Genomic DNA, 17,881 nt, shown 5'->3' with positions numbered 1-17,881 from the left:
AAAAGAGTCACTTATGCTCATAAAGGCTGCATTTATTTAGTCAAAAACAGTAATATTGCGACCTATTACAACTTAAAATAACGATTTTCTATTTTAATTTGTTTTAAAATGAAGCTGAATTTTCAGTACCCATCATGCCAGTCTTTAGTGTCATATTTTTGATGGATCAAACACTCAATCAATATCTTTCCTGTCCCTTTAAAAAAAAAAAAAAATCAATTTACTGTTCTTGTTGAATAAAAAATAAAAAAGGTTACTGACCCTAAATAAATGACTAAACAAAGCATATAAGAATTAAATTCATTTTATTTTATTATATATTATTCTATTTTAATTTGTAATTTAAAAAGAGCAATAATGAAATCTACCTACTGCTGAAGAGCTTGGTTGGGAATAGCTGTTCTATTTTAAATGACCAGTCTGTCATAAATTCCTATAAGCTGACAGAATTGTCACAGAAGTCTACAGAGCATCGACAAATGTCCTGAAAAAAGGTGAGCTATCATAGAAATGCATAAGTTCAACTAAAATTAGCATGTCTAGTCTTTCAGACCTTTTACGGGCAAGCTTTATTACAAGAGTTGAATATTAGAACGTAGAATACAATTTAACAACCATACAGATCAAAGAAAATGGTTGGCACTTCACTCCCACTGTGTGCTCACTGTAAAGGCCTGAGTCCCCAGAGTGAGAGAGGACATGTGTGGGCAGATGGATGCCTGTCCTAGCTTACATAAACTCAAAAGCAGCTTTCTGGTGTGAAGAAGAGGGCTGCACATGGAGCACATTGCATTGATTTGTGCATGACCAGGTCACAGCAAGGGAGGATCAAACTCAGCTCGGCACAGAGAGTTCAACGCAGACTTACCTAACCAGAACAAGCATACCTTCACACAGACCTGTCTGCAGTGAATAGTGTGGGATGCTGTTCTTTTGAGTTAGACTTTTAAAAGTGAAATGCACAGCATCGACAAACACTCAAGATCTGTATCAGAGTTCTTTCAGGTTCTTTGACCAGACGTGTTAAGCCAAAGTTCCATTTAAGTAATAATTCACCCAAAAACGAAAAAGTTATCTTTATATTACTTCATGTCATTCCAAACTGGCATCTGTTGTACAAAAGGGGATGCAAAAGAACATCATGGCCACTTTTCAGTACATTGAAAGTGAAGATGGTCAATATCCAAAATGCCAAAAGGTAACATTAAAAAGTAGTTAAATGACTTTCATATTATGCTTATGCTAAATCTTGACACCCGTCCTGGCTCCCGCTGGTGTTTTCATGAGAGTTTACACAAGTAGCAGCTCATAGATGAGTTCTTCTTTTGAGTCCAATCTGTTCAGTCAATCTGTTGATCAGTGTAAAAACCTTTCAGAACGGTTTAAGAATCTGACTTCGCCACATATATCAATAGTATGATTTCAGAAGACTTTGTTACATTGACTTCAAAGTTCAAGTTTGGTGAACTCTGACCTGTGAATTCACATCATGTGATGACGTGTGACCACACTGTAAAAAAATATTTTTGGTTTAACTTAAAAAAAGTAAGTAATCTGGTTGAGATTGGTTTAAAATTTGAGTTGATACAATGAATATAATTTGTTTAATAAATAGAAATTAAATATTATTGTAACTGAACCACATAAAAAATTTGATAAATCATGAAAATAGCACAAATTTCACTGCGTCGTCACAAATAAAACACACACAATTATCCAATATGCTTAAAACCTCTTTTAATACTATTTAAATAAAGGTTGTCAGTTCTCAAAAGTGTTCATTGTATTAAAGGGATAGTTCACCCAACATTTTAATGTGATGTTTATCTGCTAACCCCCAGGGCATCCAAGTTGTAGGTGTGTTTGTTTCTTCAGTAGAACACAAATGAACATTTTTAAATTCAAGCGTTGCTCGTATAATGCATGTCAATGGGTTTTTTTCTATGAGAGCCACAAAGAGAGTAAAAAAAAAAAAAAAAAAAAAACCATACATACAAATCCAAATTAAACCCTGCAGCTCGTGATGATACATTGATGTCTTAAAACACAAACGATCGGTTTCTGCTAAAGATGAAGATAATTTATGTTATATTTTTAACATATTGAATCTCATCTAGTATTCCCAACGCCATTACTTCCGCATTACTTTCCGCAAAACCCAGCGCTATCAAAGACATATATAGAATTCCTCATTAGTGCATGCAGGGATCGTTCGAATGAGGCATCTATGAACACATTTCTATGATTGCGCCGGGTTTTGACCTTCTTCGGTGGAAGTAATGGCGTTTGGAATACTAGATGAGATTCGCCTGCTACTCATAGAAAAAAATCCACTGACATGCATTATACGAGCAACGGTTGAATATAAAAATCTTCATTTGTGTCTACTAAAGAAACAAAGACACCTACATCTTGGATTATTATTATATTTTATTTTTTTGGTCAACAAGCAAATGCCCTGGGGGTAAGCAGATAAACATCAAATTTAAATTTTTGGGTGAACTATCCCTTTAACTCAAATTTTTAATTTTAATTAACTCAAAATTTTAAGGCAAACAGGTAACTTATTTAGTTAAATATTGTTTTTACAGTGCAGTAGAAGGTCGATACGTCATGTTGGGAACTCTTGGCTGAATTAAAATAATATTTTTGCTGTGAAGTCGAGATGCTGCAGAGTGTGATGTCATATCATGTCCGTTGCAGTGACCGAAGAAATTTTCCATGCTCAAAGTCATGTGACCGCTGGCTCCAAAATGGAGCCAGACTCATATGCAAAAGTTTCACAAATGTAACTGCTTCAGTCATTAACCAGTCTTAAGACCTTACAATAACCTCCACAGAAAAGATGTACACGTCTGATCACGTCAGCAAAACAATCGGAAGACATCAATGAAACATCATCCACATCATTTGATATGTTTGCTTCTTGCATCATTTGATAACTTCCTTTCTGAAGTGAAAGGAAGTCTTTAAGTGTGCTGCAGTAATGGAGTGCACGATATAAGGCCGGGGCTGGCCGGATGTGGCTGCAGAGAATGGATGGAGTCAGCGAGGCAGTGGGAGGTGGCGAGACAGAGGCATTTAAGGCAGAGATTCATCTGTGCTGCAGCATGCCTTGGGACTGAAATGGAAGTTAGATGTAATTGTTTTCTAGCTACACTGATCCCTTTGTTTTCATTTGGCTGCATGGCTGTGGGAGGGCAGCAGAAAAAGACAAAAAAAAGGAATAGAAAGAGCGAAGAGAGAGAGAGAGAGAGAGAGAGAGAGAGAGAGAGAGAGAGAGAGAGAGAGAGAGAGAGAGAGAGCTCTAAAATAGTTGGACGGGGATGGGGGGGAGGGGGGGGGGGGCTTGTAATGATGCGTAGAGGCAGGTGAGATGGGTGGTATATGTGTGGGGGACCCAGGAGACTCTTCCCTCCCAGTGTAAAGTGTTCTCATTTCTCCGCTTAACATGGTTAATGAGGACAATTTCCCTAAAGAAGGCCCATCTCCAACATATCACATCCATCTCAAAGAGCTGCACCTGGGTGCATGAACAAACACACTCTCACGCACATTAAACATGTAATTAAAAAGATATTGTACTGCACTCTGTGATCTATCTGTGTGATTTAAAAATGCCCAGATGATAATTTTGTACATGCATAAAAGACTCTATAGTAGAAGCTTTTGTAAATTCGAGCTCATACGCTCCTAGTTTGGTGTCCACACAGGCAGTGAGTAGGCTGGAGGCAGTGAGACTGAAGTTTCGTTTAAAAGGAGCGCACAGTAGCTCTGTTTCACAACCAAGTAAGCTGCCCTGCTGTCAACTGTCTAAAAAGGCAGGGTGCTCCTGGGCAGCATCCTGACTGAAATGGAAATAGCTGAGTAAAGTAGTTCAGCTATAGCTTTTGGTAAAAAAGGTAGTAAGCAATACCACAAGCAAATAATAAAACATAGTCAACTACATAAAAGCTATTTTGCAGTCCAATGCAGTCCATTTATTTTAATAAGCATGGCTAAATTACAATGATATATACCAGTATGCTATTAATAAATTATATCATATACACCGTTCAAAAGCTGGGATCAGTACGATTTAAAAATATATATATTATAAAACTTTTAATTAGTTTCTATATAAATACATTTTAAAATGTAATTTATTACTGTGATGGAAATGGTGAATTTTGCATTAATCAATTAATCCAGTCTTCAGTGCCACATGATTCTTCAGAAATCATTGTAATATGCTGATTTAGAGCTAAAAACATTGTTTTATTACTATCAATTTTGAAAAAAGTTATGCTGCTTAATATTTTTGTTTATTATTTTTTTTAAACTTTTGATCAATTTAATTAATCAATTTATTCAATTTAATAAAACAAATAGAAAAGAAAAAAAAACACTGACCCCAAACTTTGGAACGGTAGTGAATGTATTTAATTCTACATATAAAATGGGATATTCTTCCATTTTAAAACTCTTTTTCAGTACAGTGTGTTTCTGCATTTTTGTTACTCAAAAAGTAGCATGAAAAGCTATAACATTTTTGTAACTTCTTCCCTAGTGAAAAAAACTTATACCAAAATGCATTTAAAATATGTTTATAATACTGGTATAAATATTACAATTAAAAATTATTTAGAGTACTGCGTTATTACACAATGCACATTTCTTTATATTAAGGCTAAAATTTAAGTTTTTATATCACTATTAGTAATGATATCATGATCACTGTATAATATCAGTCTTTAAATGCAAGACATCTAAAATATATTTCCAATGGTTCCACTTTAACACAATCAAATATGCTTAAGTATATCTTTAGTTGGCCTCAGCATTATTTCCGGATAACTAAAGTGCATTAAGTACAAAATTAGTTGTTCCAGTTTAGCAGATATATCAATTTAGTATACCAAAATTAAAATTGCAGGGTATTAATAAAGTACAGTTAAGAAAGTATATTAATAAATATTAATTATATACATAATATGTAATGTATTGGTAACGTACTTAGTATAAAATAAATGTATTTCAAATACATTTTGCTATATTTATTTTTTCATGAGGGTCGCAACTAACTATAGTAGTCAGACTTATAGCACTCCTTACATGAAGAGCACAGGATACTTGACACAATTGATATCAATGTGATACTCTAACAAGTATAAAAATACTTTGCTCAGGTTTTTGCCGCCAAAAAGATTCCTTAAAATTTGGCAATGGGCTGTGTTTAGGCTGGTTTTGGTGTCCTGTGACTCGCTGCAGCTGGAGAGATTCAGTAGCCTTTGGGGCAAACTGAGTCACTCCTCATTCTGGGATAACAACATCAGAGCGAAGGCAAACACTGAGAACTGTCTCTCTCTGTGAGCAGTCGCTGTAGTGTGTCAAAAGCAATGGGTTGTGGCTACCTGGGTCTACCCTGTTCCTTGTTAAATGATGCATGCACCTCTACAATATCTGTCTGTGTATGTGTCTGAGCTAGTGTATGTGTGTGTGCCGGTGTCTGTCTGGAGGCAAGATCCAAGAAAAAGTAAACCAAAGGGAGGGTGAGGACTCCGAGGAGACCTGGAGTGTGTATAGAAAAAGTTACAATTCAAACAGAATACAGAATGCTGGCATTCTAGTTATTGGAACAGCCAACAATGTGCTGTGCTGTTAAATAAAGCATGCACTTCCAAAGTAGAAACGACAGAGGACCTACATCCTGTCAGATGCATACAGGACATGCTGATGAATAAATAGCGTACCTAATGCCACTCTGGCTGCTGAGGCATCATAGTTGATCCAGAAGGAGACCCAGGACAAGATGGTGATCAGGATTGAGGGCATGTAGGTCTGCAGGATGAAGTAGCCGATGTTTCTTTTTAACTTGAAGCTCAAAGATAGTCGAGGGTAGGCACCTGTTAAAGAAATGAGAAAGATGGTTAAAGAGAAAAAGAAAAGAAAGAGAAGCAAAGACTGCAAGGAAAAGATAATAGGGTGACACGAGAGAGAGAGAGAGAGAGAGAGAGAGAGAGAGAGAGAGAGAGAGAGAGAGAGAGAGAGAGAGAGCAGATGGATATTTATTTCAAAGAGCTTTGGAGCAATTCTTTACATTTTACATCAGCAGCATTGGCAGCATGGGTAGCTTTTGTTGCTATGGCAACAAGCAAGCGTGGACAAAAAAAAAAAATCTAATAAAAAAATCTGTGATTTGTTGTAGCTTAGCCTTGAACACAAACACCACCGTGTGAACAGAGACAAAAAAGAGATTGAAATAGTGAGTAAATATTAAATGTTAAAGCCCCATATGAAATCAAAACTCGACTATTATGGCTTGTAGTTCAAGTATATTAGTTCTTAAGCCATCTGCAATTGGAAAAAAACACACAAAGACTACACAGATTTTTGTCCAATCAAATGCTCTCTAAACAGTGCATGTACACTGCCCACTGCTACAGAATAATATCCTATTCAAACATCCCATCTCAAATAGAAATGTGCCAACACAAAATTTACTTTAAGCAGCAATATCCCACCCCATGAAATTGATCTTAATCCGCATTTTTTAATAAGGCCATATTTATTTTAACTACATATAAAATGTGCTGTCATGTTTTTATGTCAAATACTTTCTTACTCAATTTGATTCATACTTCAAATAATGTCAGATAAATATATATAAGCAAACTATCTTTTATACTTACAGATTAAATGAAAATCAACAAATTGAAAATAAAAACATCATACAAAGGCAATTTTGCACTCATACTTAGAATTCCAGGAGTATTTTTGTAATATTTAGTAGCATTTTTGGCCTAATCCCCAAGACAGGACAGGAACATGTGCTTTTCACGAGATTTACTGAAGGTGCCGTCACATTTACAGTTTTATTGTCTGGCTATCACCAGACCAAGCTCAATTTAATATTAAACACTGGTCTGTGGAGTCTGCTCTGTATGTTCACCTGCACAAGAGGCGTGATCAATGAGCATTACTTGAATGACTCTGTACGCAATTGGATAGTCCTTCAACCAATCAGACCACAATTGGATAGTCCTTCAACCAATCAGACCACAAGAGGCGTGATCAATGGGCAACGACCCATCATTTCTCTATCGGTCATTGTGTTAAACCTGCCAATAGCGCGCCAGGTGGATAAGCCAGTCTGGGATTTTTTTCCTGCAAAAGTGTAACAGAAGCAATAGAAATGAATGTACGGGTTTCCAGATTGAGTTGCTGGGCGAAATCAAATCGCTGGTAGATCAGGCTGGGTTTACCCAGTCTAACAGTTACATGGAAAAAAATCCATAGTCATTTCAACAGGAATCCAGACTAAGACTTTTCCCTATGCAGATTCCACAACGTGAAGCCCACAGAAAGCTGCTTGGTTTGAAAGTAACTCCTGTGTGAGCTGAGCTTTAATACATTGCTACACTATTGACAATAGTCAATGGACCTTAGATATTTATGGTGGTGAAAAGAAAAAAAAATTAACTAACAAGCATTCAGCCTAGATACACATACACACCCAAACATGCACACAACCTATGAATAAATCACACATCCTACACACATATAACACAACCTACAGATTCACATTATGCAACCTGTACTCACATCACAGTCTATAAAAACATGTAACCTACGTGATTAACTTGAGCTACCTACACATTTCAGACTAATTACTTATGTGATTTGTGTGGAAGGGTTCTGTGAGGTGTTAGATACGTTCAAACACCAACACCTAACATTCCCCTATCCTCTTCTGGTCAGAGAAACAGATAGTCCTGCACCTAAACTCATGGTTAAAGGGTTAGTCACCCAAAAATGAAAATTCTGTCATTAATGACTCACCCTCATGTTGTTCGAAACCCGTAAGACCTTTGCTTATCTTCGGAACACAAATGAAGATATTTTTGTTGAAATCCGATGGCTCAGACAGGCCTTCATTGATACCAATGTCATTTCCTCTCTCAAGACCATAAAAAGCACTAAAGACAAAGCCCATCGCTACAGTGGCTCTCCAATAAATGTATGAAGTGATGAGAATAGTTTATGTGCGCAAAAAAACAACAACTAAATAACAACTTATATAGTGATGGGCCGATTTTAAAACACTACTTCCTGAAACTTCAAAGCATTATGAATCAGCGTATTGATTCATGATTTGGATCGCGTGTCAAACCGCCAAACTGCTGAAATCACGTGACTTTGCCGATCCGAATCATGAATCGATATGCTGATTCACAATGCTTAAAAAAATGATTAAACATGAACAAAGGCCTTACGAGTGTCGAACGACGTAAGGGTGAGTAACTAATGACAGAATTTTCATTTTTGGTTGAACTAACCCTTTAATACTGTGTTAAGTTGGATATGTTAAATGGTTAGTTCACTTAAAAATTATAATTCTTTCATCATTTACTCACTTTCATGTTTCAAACCCATAAGAACTTTGTTCAACTTTGATATTTTTAAAGAAAAGTCTATTCACTCAAAACTCAGACGCTATAAAACGTTCATAAAGAGATTTAAAAAAAATTAATCCATGTGAATCGAGCATTTTAATTCAAGTCTACTAAAAACACACAAACGCTTTAAATAATGAACATGACTTAATTTATGCTTTTATTCACATATACATGAACGTATATACACCATATGCTCAAGCATGCTTGCTTTACGTGTGAGAACCAATGAGGTTCATTCTCACGTGTCCTGCCAGCAGTTTTGCAACAAGAACAAAATATTTTTTTTCTTGTGCGTTACACGAGTAAGGTTAAGCTTGATCTGTGTTTGTAAAAGTCTAAATTAAATCTATTCATTATAAGACTTGGATTAAACCTTTCATCTATCAAACCTATCTCTTGAATGTTTTGATCCATCAAGAGTTTTGGTAGATTGGGTAAACCCAGCCTTATCTGCCGGCGATTTGATTTCGACCTGCAACTCAGGGTGCGTTCACACTTGTAGTTCGGTTCGTTTGGTTAGTTTGGTCCGGACCAAAAAACAAAAACAAACATAATAGTCCTGGTCCACTTAGCGTTCACACGGGCATTTTTAACAGCGCACCTAAAGTTACCGAACCAAAGGCACAGGGAGACGCTCACAACCTGATTGGTCGGTTTATATGACGTAGAAGCTCGTTTACCGAACATGCAAAACAATGCTGTGTGCGGATTACACGCGCGGGCATTTTATGCGTGTACATATGGCATTATTTTTTACCAGAGAACTCATGAAGAGCTCATGAAATGTTCACAACATTCAAAACAACGCTGTGTGCTGGATTAAACGCGATCATTTTATGCGTGTAACACATATGGCATTATTTTTTTTACCAGAGAACTCATGAAGAGCTCATGAAATGTTCAAAACAACGCTGTGTGCTGGATTAAACGCGATCATTTTATGCGTGTACATGTGGCATTATTTTTACCCACTGAGAACTCATGAAGAGCTCATAAAATGTTCAAAACAGCAGCAGGATTTCCTCCGTTGTGCAAAAGAGACGGCCGTTCTGTCGTCTGTACCTGCTAATACTGGGCAACACAGGAACTTTGATGAGAAGAGCCAGGTATGCTTTTTGTGTGTTTTTTCTAGCATTTTCGAAACATGCTCGTCAGACCAAATATTGATGAGGCTCTTCCTCGTTGCTCTACGTTTGCCCTCTAACGTTAAAGTTACTCATTTTGGATAACGTACACCGATCTTTCCGCGTCGTCAAATCAGCTGCATTATGCGTGGCATCTTGTGACATTATACGTCCGGTTTTTGGTCCGTTTACATGTCTTTGGTCCGTGTTGCGTTCATATATCAATCGAACCGCACCAGAGTTCGTTTGGAAGCGGACCGAGACCCATCTTTTTAGCGGTCTCGGTCCGCTTGTTTGGTGCGCACCAGAGTTCGGGTGGCAGCGTTCACATATGTTCAAATGAACCGCACTAACCGAGCAATCGCACCAGGGTTCGTTTTAATCGAACCAAACATGACAAGTGTGAACGCACCCTCAGTCTAGAAACCTGTACATTCATTTCAACTACTTCTGTTACACTTTTGCGGGAACCAATCACAGACTGGCTTATCAACTTGGCTCACTATTGGCGGGTTTAACATGATGACGGATAGAGAAGCGATGGGTCTGATTGGTTGAAGGACTATCCAATTACGTACAGAGTCATTTGAACTATGCTCGTTGATCACACCTCTTGTGCAGTACAAAATACAGAGAAGACTCCCCAGACCATGTTTAATTTTAAATTGAGCTTGGTCTGGTGATAACCAGACAATGGATTTGGGTAAAAACACTTTAAATCCAGGGAAATCTCTCCGATTTCATTAAAATATCTTAATTTGTTGTTTTGTAGATGCACGAAAGCCTTATTAGTTTGCAATGGCATGAGAGCGAGACATTGATGACGGGATTTTCTTTTTTGGGTGAACTATCCCTTTAAGAGTTAATTTTACGGTGTTGGGCTGGTCAATGTTATGCTGATTAGCCTGGATCTACTATACACAATTTTCACCCAACGTGTTTTCCCCTTTTTTTTCTCTATCTCATCATGGCATCAGCAATATAGTCACACTCACGATTCCCATAATCCTTTTCACTATGTGCAGAAGATAGCCAGTCTCTTTCTATGTATCATTAATTTAGGGTGGGGAATAATCATTACAGCGCTGCCTCTATGAATGCCTCAGTTTTAGAAGAGAATAATTTATGCAATGGGTCTTCTACCTCATGAATATGTGATGGTTTGTATCAAGTGGCTGTTTTTTCCCTCTCTGACTCCATCTCTCACCCCCCACCCACCCCTCCCTTCCATCTCTGTTCTTCTCTTTAGAAGCTTGAGGAAATAGAGTGGTAATTGCTCCTTCATTATTACTGGTCTGTTCTATCATGAGGAAGAAAGATATCTGATGCACAGGCCCCAATTAGGCAGCTTTTCAAATAAGTGGTACATGGGAATATCAATCTCGTGAGAGCCAGTGCAGAAAACAGGACAGCCAGAAAAACTTTACAAAAAAAAAAAAAAGAAGAAAAGAAGAAAGAAGTAAACCTGTAGTGTTCATCAATTTTCTGTGCCATAAATCCACTTGATTAAAAACATTCATCTTGATCAGAGCTTACATTTTTTTTACGAACACCGCTATTCTAGAGTTACGGCGTGTTTTATGCAGATAGACTTCTTGGAACCTTGCATAAGCCTATATTTCAGATCTAAGCTGTACACTTTCTCAGAGGCGTAATTACATGACTAGAAAATTACACTCTTAAAACAACACATTTCACCATTTCAGTATTTAATCAATTATATTGTTATTGACTATGTAACAAGAACTATAAAAAATGATTCGGGCAGCCCTTTACTGACCATCCTGACACAAACAGGTATTCTGAAACCTGCCTTGTACAAATAATAAAAAATAAGTGCTAGCAAACAGTTCTAAGATTCATAGCCATGTTTTCCTGCACAATAAAATACCTAACAAGGATGCAGAGTAGTAGATAAATTGAGTACATTTTTTGGTTTCAGGTTATGATGTAGACATTTTACGCAATATTCTAAGCACAAGAGAATCAACTTACTGTAATAATATAAAGATGCAACTTACAGATTTGTAATGCTCAAAAAATCCTTCTGCGTCTTAAAGGGTTAGTTCACCCAAAAATGAAAAATCTCTCATTAATTACTACCCTAATGTCGTTCGACACCCGTAAGACCTCCGTTCATCTTCGGAACACAAATTAAGATATTTTTGTTGAAATCCGATGGCTCAGAAAGGCCTTCATTGACACCAATGTCATTTCCTCTCTCAAGACCAATAAAAGGCACTAAAGACGTCGTTACAAAGTCCATCTCACTACAGCGGCTCTACAATAATTTTATGAAGTGACGAGATTATTTTTTTGCGCCAAAAAAATGAAATAACGACATATAGTGATGGGCCAATTTCAAAACAAAATTTTGAACGTTATGAATCAGTTTATCGAATCATGATTCGGATTGCCAATGTCACATGATTTCAGCAGTTTGACAAGCGATCCGAATCATGAATCAATCCACTGATTCATAATGGTTCAAAACTTTGTTTTGAAATCGGCCCGTTATTTAGTTTTTTTGCACACAAAAACTATTCTCGTCGCTTTATAAAATTATTGTAGAGCCGCTGTGAGATGGACTTTGTATCGACATCTTTAGCGCCTTTTATGGGTCTTGAGAGAAATGACATTGGTGTCAATGAATGCCTTTCTCAGCCATCGGATTTCAACAAAAATATCTTCATTTGTGTTCCGAAGATGAACAGAGGTTTCGTGGGTGTTGAACAACATTAGGGTAAGTAATTAATGAGAGAATTTTCATTTTTGAATGAACTAACCCTTTAAGGAGTTACAACTTCAAGGTAGCAAATATATGGTTATGCAAGTTTAAAGATGCTAAAAAAAGCTTGCTGAATGAGCAAGACTAAAATTGAAGTGTGGTGGAAAAAAAAAATTAAATGGCTATTTTACCTGTGGAAAAGACAACATTTCTGGACACAAGTTTGTAGTCCACAATGGAGAACTGTGGGAGCTCGATGCGTGCCACACCAGTAACTGCGTTTTCTCCTCCCTTCCAGTAAAACTCGATGTCATCTGTTGTGTATCCATCTACAAGAAAAAAATTAATCAGTTTGGTCTAAGAGTAAAATATATGACTGAGCCAAAGTAAATATCAGATCACAAATCATGTTTTAGTGAGAGATTTACTGAGCTTAATTATTTGATATTATATGATATATTTTTATACATAGCCCTATTACTGATTCTTGCTCCCTTTTCTTCATCTCACTAATCACAGCAACCCTGTCCAAATTATGTTGAATAAACATCTTTTTTTTAAACTACAACTTTTTCCTCATTTACAATTATAAGGATGCAGTCCCTGGAAATAGCATTTCTTTTCCATAATTGGTATGTGTAACATATGCTGGGAAAAAAAGACAGCGCAAGTGCATTGTTAGCATAATCATGCATATGAGCATCTGTTTTGAGTGGGGAGCTGTTAGGGGTCAGACTTCCCACTGTGACACAGACCGCTCCATTTCATACCAGTCTTGCTTTGTTTGTAAACCATAATGAGCTAGGTGGTTTTATTAGTGTGCATGAAGCACTGCGTACACTTAAAAGTTTGGTTATTACTGAAGTTAAAGTTTGGTTACTACTAACGGTGAATAACTAGATGTTAAAGAAGTGATGGTTCAGAGAGAATTGATTGCTTAAATGCAATTTAAGGAGAATAAACGCTTCTGTTAACAGAAGTTTACGAACAATCACAGGTTTCATGCAAGATTCAAGAGTCGAAAATCCTACTATATACAGTAGGCTGATAATTTGTCTTAAATCTTAAAAAAGTAATAAAATGTCTTATTTTTGGTTTCAGTTAGTCTGCCAGCTGATTAACAAGGTAAGCTAAAATTTCATTTTGCATTAAGTTCTAAATAAACCTGCTGAAATAAAATATTCAGCAAAAACGACATACTCATTTAATTGAAAATGTTCAATTAAAATTTAAGCAACACTATGTTTAAGTTTGGGGTCAGTAAGATTTTTTAAAATTAAATTAATACTTTTATTCACGAAGGAAGCATTCAATTGATCAAGTGACAATGAAGTCATGTTAAAGGAAAAAAAGAGTATGTTCTGTTCTTTTGAACTTCTTTCTACTTATTAAAGAATCCTGAAAAAAAATTACTTCACGGCACAAATATTTTCAACACTGATAAATAAAAACTGCAAATCAGCATATCTGAATGATTTCTGAAGGATCATGTGTATCACTGAAGAGTAATGGAATAATGGCTGCTTAGCTTTGCCTTTGCTTTCAGGAATAAATTACATAATAAAATATATTACAAAAAGATTTTATAAATATTCCACAATAATAAATATTCCACAATAGGCCTGTTTTACTGTATTTTTGATCAAATGAATGCCTTGCTGATCAGAGGAGACTTTATTAAAAACATTAAACATTTTAAACGGTAGAGTATTAATGCAATGCATATGGTCATACAATATGTTCTATTCAAACCCTAAACGGAAGTTGAATTGTCAAGGGGTAAACATTTATTACTACAGCAGAAAGATACATTATATTCAGTAATACTGTACATTTTACTTTATTTTTAATGAAAGACTATGCTGACTTATCAGTGGGAAAAGCACCAAACTAGCACTGACTAGTATAAACCAGCATGGTAATGTATGCTGGTCTTTGCAGCAGGGTGTGTGTAAATGAGTGAGGACAGAGAACACTTACAACTCTCTATCTCCAGAGTGCAGTTCTGTTCATCTAATGGATACCTTCTCAGATCCATCATGCAAGCGGCAGTGGTGGTGATTCTAGAAACACAGAAACACACACACACACACACACACACACACACACACACACACACACACACACACACACACACACACACACACACACACACACACACACACACACACACACACACACACACACACACACACACACACACACACACACACACACACACACAGGTCACAGAAAAATCAAAGCCACAATTCTCTACATTCAGGAGCTCACACAGCTCTTCTACACTAGTATATAGCTTGTAACCACAATGAAAAACTTTTGTGTATCTCTTCGTAAACAGGATAAGCAAGATGGAACAAATTAAAATATGGATCCCCCCCTGCCCTTCAAAAGGCTTTTGAACCAAAAATAGCACAGAACATGCATATGCATTAGTGGACATGAACAAATAGTGCAGATTTGAATATATGAAAATGCAGTTTTGTCCCATAAAAGTGACTACTGATTAGTGGTACTTCAAGCAAGCTCAAGGAAAGTCTATATCACATCTAACCCTTATTCATCATGTAACTTTGCTACAAATGTGAGCTTAGACTAAAATGTGATGACAAATGTTCTTTGTGAGTCAATATCAATGAACATTTAAAGTGAGGTCTGGTTTCTCATCCAGGTAACAATACCATCCATCCAGGTATCGATTTAACTTCCTGGTAACAATTGAAATAGGCATATCTTAAGTGGAAGATCATGTTCAATCCTTCTAATCTTATTTCGATAACTACAGAATTGTAGACCTGGGTACAACCAAGGGGGTCTCACTAAGTTACTCTTATGGAAGAGAGTTTCATTTCTTTTATTGGTCCCACTTTATATTAGGTGGCCTTAAAGGAACACTCCTCCGTTTTTAGAAATAGGGCTTTAACTTCTTTTCTGCATTTAGATATGTGGACAAATGCATTTTTGTCGCAATGCATACATTGTTTTAATCTGTCAGGGTCGCCGCTAACTTAGCTTAGCATAATGAATGGAATCCTATGTTGCCAGCTAGCCTGTCCCGAGTAAAAGTGATCAAAAAAACAAAACAAAAAACCCACCTAATTACTTACGCAGAAATATCACGGCTCTCATCCTCCATCCTCTGGCTGTTGAGCGATCGCAATATGTTCCGTGATATCTCTGTTTTTTTGGATCACTTTTACTCTGGACATGCTAGCTGGCAACATAGGAATCCATTCATTATGCTAAGCTTAGCTAGTGGCGAACCTGCAAAACTAAAGCAATGCATGCACTGAGACAAAAATGCATTTGCCCACATATCTAAATTTAGGAAAGAAGTTGAATAAGCCCTATTTCTAAAAACGGTGGAGTGTTCCTTTAACTATTGAGTACTTGCATCAAAAAATGTGTACAATGTACTTACTGTATTCATATTGTATTGCAAAACTATTTGCTGATATTGAGATGGGATACGGGTAAAGTTAGGGACAGGTGTGGTGGTAATGGTAATGGGTAAGTTTAAGAGTAAATGTGACTTCCAAAATTAATTATAGATGTAATTACATGCAGGCAATTTTTAAAAATGTTAGTGCATTGTATCAAATTATTAATTTCAATATCAAATGTTAGTATATTGTAGTTAAGACCACTAATAAGTGGGTCCCTTTTATTCATTTTTGTCCCAGGCTCTGTAAATTTAAAGTCCTATTGAACCGGATGTTGCAACTGATTTGATTTTAGTGCTGTGACGTATTTCCAAGTGAAATGGAATATTGAACACAGGGCAGGGTTTTACTTCAGCGCTCCTCTTCTCCATCTCTGGCTCATAGCAGACTAACGGTTGGAGAGGAGTGGTTAAGCATATTCAAACTCAAGCTGTCAAACTCACATTTAAGTTACTTTTCAGATTTTAATTAAAGATTACAACGGCAAACTATTTTTGTTTCTGTGTATTAACTTGTACGGATTAATTGTTCACCCTAAGACCTGTAATGTGTGCTAAATAGGATCAATTTCGATTTCATGAAGACTTTAAGCTATGGCCCTGGAAATGCATCTTTACTTAAGATGAGATAAGGTCTAACGTTGTTCAGCGAATTTTATTGGGGCAAAAGTCTTTTTAACATGTGATTTGCCATTTTGAGTAAGGGTTTAAATTTCCCAATGCAGATATTGCTTCCCGCATTGACCAAAATCTTGGTTTGGTTAATATAATGTTACATTATTGAGAAGAGACAACACTATGGCAAAATTTTGCTAAAGTAACCATACCTTAAACTGTGTTTTATGCATCGCTACACTATTGTTAATGGACAACAGACCATTTTAGCTCAAAATTTGGACAGATCATTTGAGAGTTAATAAACCTCTTCCACACACTAAATTTGACTGTTAACTCATTTTCTTTTCGCCTCCAGTAAAACATTCCAACAACATACAAAAGCAGTTATTACACTTTTTTTTCTCTGTATTACTGCATGTTCTACCTCAATTTAGATTTAAGGATCACCACAAATAAGAATATTGACATTTAAGCACATAACATTGCTTTAGAGTGGATTGTTACTATGTTTCAGAGGTCCTTCCTTCCTAGAGCGGGTAAATTAAAGAGGAAACTCAGTGTCTTCATTCCATCTTTAATGAGAGCACACTCAAATGCCTTACCATAAATATGCAAGCTCTTCTTTCTTTAATGGAACCCAGCTCAGGCAAACAAATAAAAGCCCTCTATCCACACTATCGCTTCGTCAAAAAGCCAGGGAACTCCCTAGATGAACTGTAAAATGATGTTCAATGGATTGCTGATGTTACATTCGAGCGCAAGGAGATAAATCACAAAGGGACAGAAGTGGTTCAATAAAATTTATAAGCAAGAACCATTTGTTAGCATATGGCTGCGTTAGTCCACGGGATCTCATTTGGAACGAAATGAAAAGCTAAATTAGGCTACGGTAACTGGTCCATAGTGCACTCCAGCTGGTAGAGAGGATAAAGGCATACCCATGCGCTTCCGCATGGGAACGAGCAAAGCAGCTCACCAGACTCTGATAACACTGAAGGGTTTTAACAAGATAAAGGCACACATTAGCACTTATGTGATTTAGTAGGTGAGTGCACTGACCAAAAAAAGGGCACGCTCCCACGATCTGTTTGTTCGCTGAAGCTGCGCACTGTCATGCCCTTCCCTCATGTCAAATCTAAACAAAGTAGGTGATTTTTTAAAATGAAAATTACATTTTAATATAAATTAATATATTTTATTTATTTATTTACAATTGATTACATTTTGTGAATTAAAATATATTAAAATTTATTTTATTTAAACAAAAAAATAAAAAAGTACATCTTTAACATTTGATTGTAATTTAGGATGTTTTCATGTGTATATGTGTATTGTGTATGTGCCCTCTATGTAGTGAGCAAATCCCTATTATAATTATTTAAAAAAATGTAGAATGGAAATTTACAGCCAAGACAAGCAATAATAAAATTGTGCTCATTTTCAGTTGTAGTCTCAATGTGAAATGTTACTCATGTCACCCACCCCCCATCCAATTACAAAACTAGCAACAACCCTCCCAATATTTATAGTA

General features: G+C 36.4%; 1 protein-coding gene across 3 annotated transcripts in view; it reads right to left on the bottom strand.

Annotated features, from left to right (window-relative positions):
• The window catches only part of gabrb3 (gamma-aminobutyric acid type A receptor subunit beta3), a 68,194-nt gene that overhangs the window by 15,278 nt on the left and 35,035 nt on the right, over positions 1-17,881 (bottom strand). For all 3 annotated transcript variants that reach the window (XM_067459964.1, XM_067459965.1, XM_067459963.1), the window contains exons 5-7: positions 14,271-14,353; positions 12,482-12,619; positions 5,733-5,885 (exon numbers count right to left, since the gene is read on the bottom strand). In XM_067459964.1, the coding sequence (XP_067316065.1) occupies positions 5,733-5,885; positions 12,482-12,619; positions 14,271-14,353 (374 nt within the window). The remainder of the gene's footprint in view (positions 1-5,732; positions 5,886-12,481; positions 12,620-14,270; positions 14,354-17,881) is intronic.

This window comes from Pseudorasbora parva, chromosome 12, assembly GCF_024679245.1.
Source record: "Pseudorasbora parva isolate DD20220531a chromosome 12, ASM2467924v1, whole genome shotgun sequence".
Taxonomy (NCBI): domain Eukaryota; kingdom Metazoa; phylum Chordata; class Actinopteri; order Cypriniformes; family Gobionidae; genus Pseudorasbora; species Pseudorasbora parva.
Note: the sequence above shows the minus strand (reverse complement) of the source record. Positions and strands in the feature narration are given on the sequence as shown.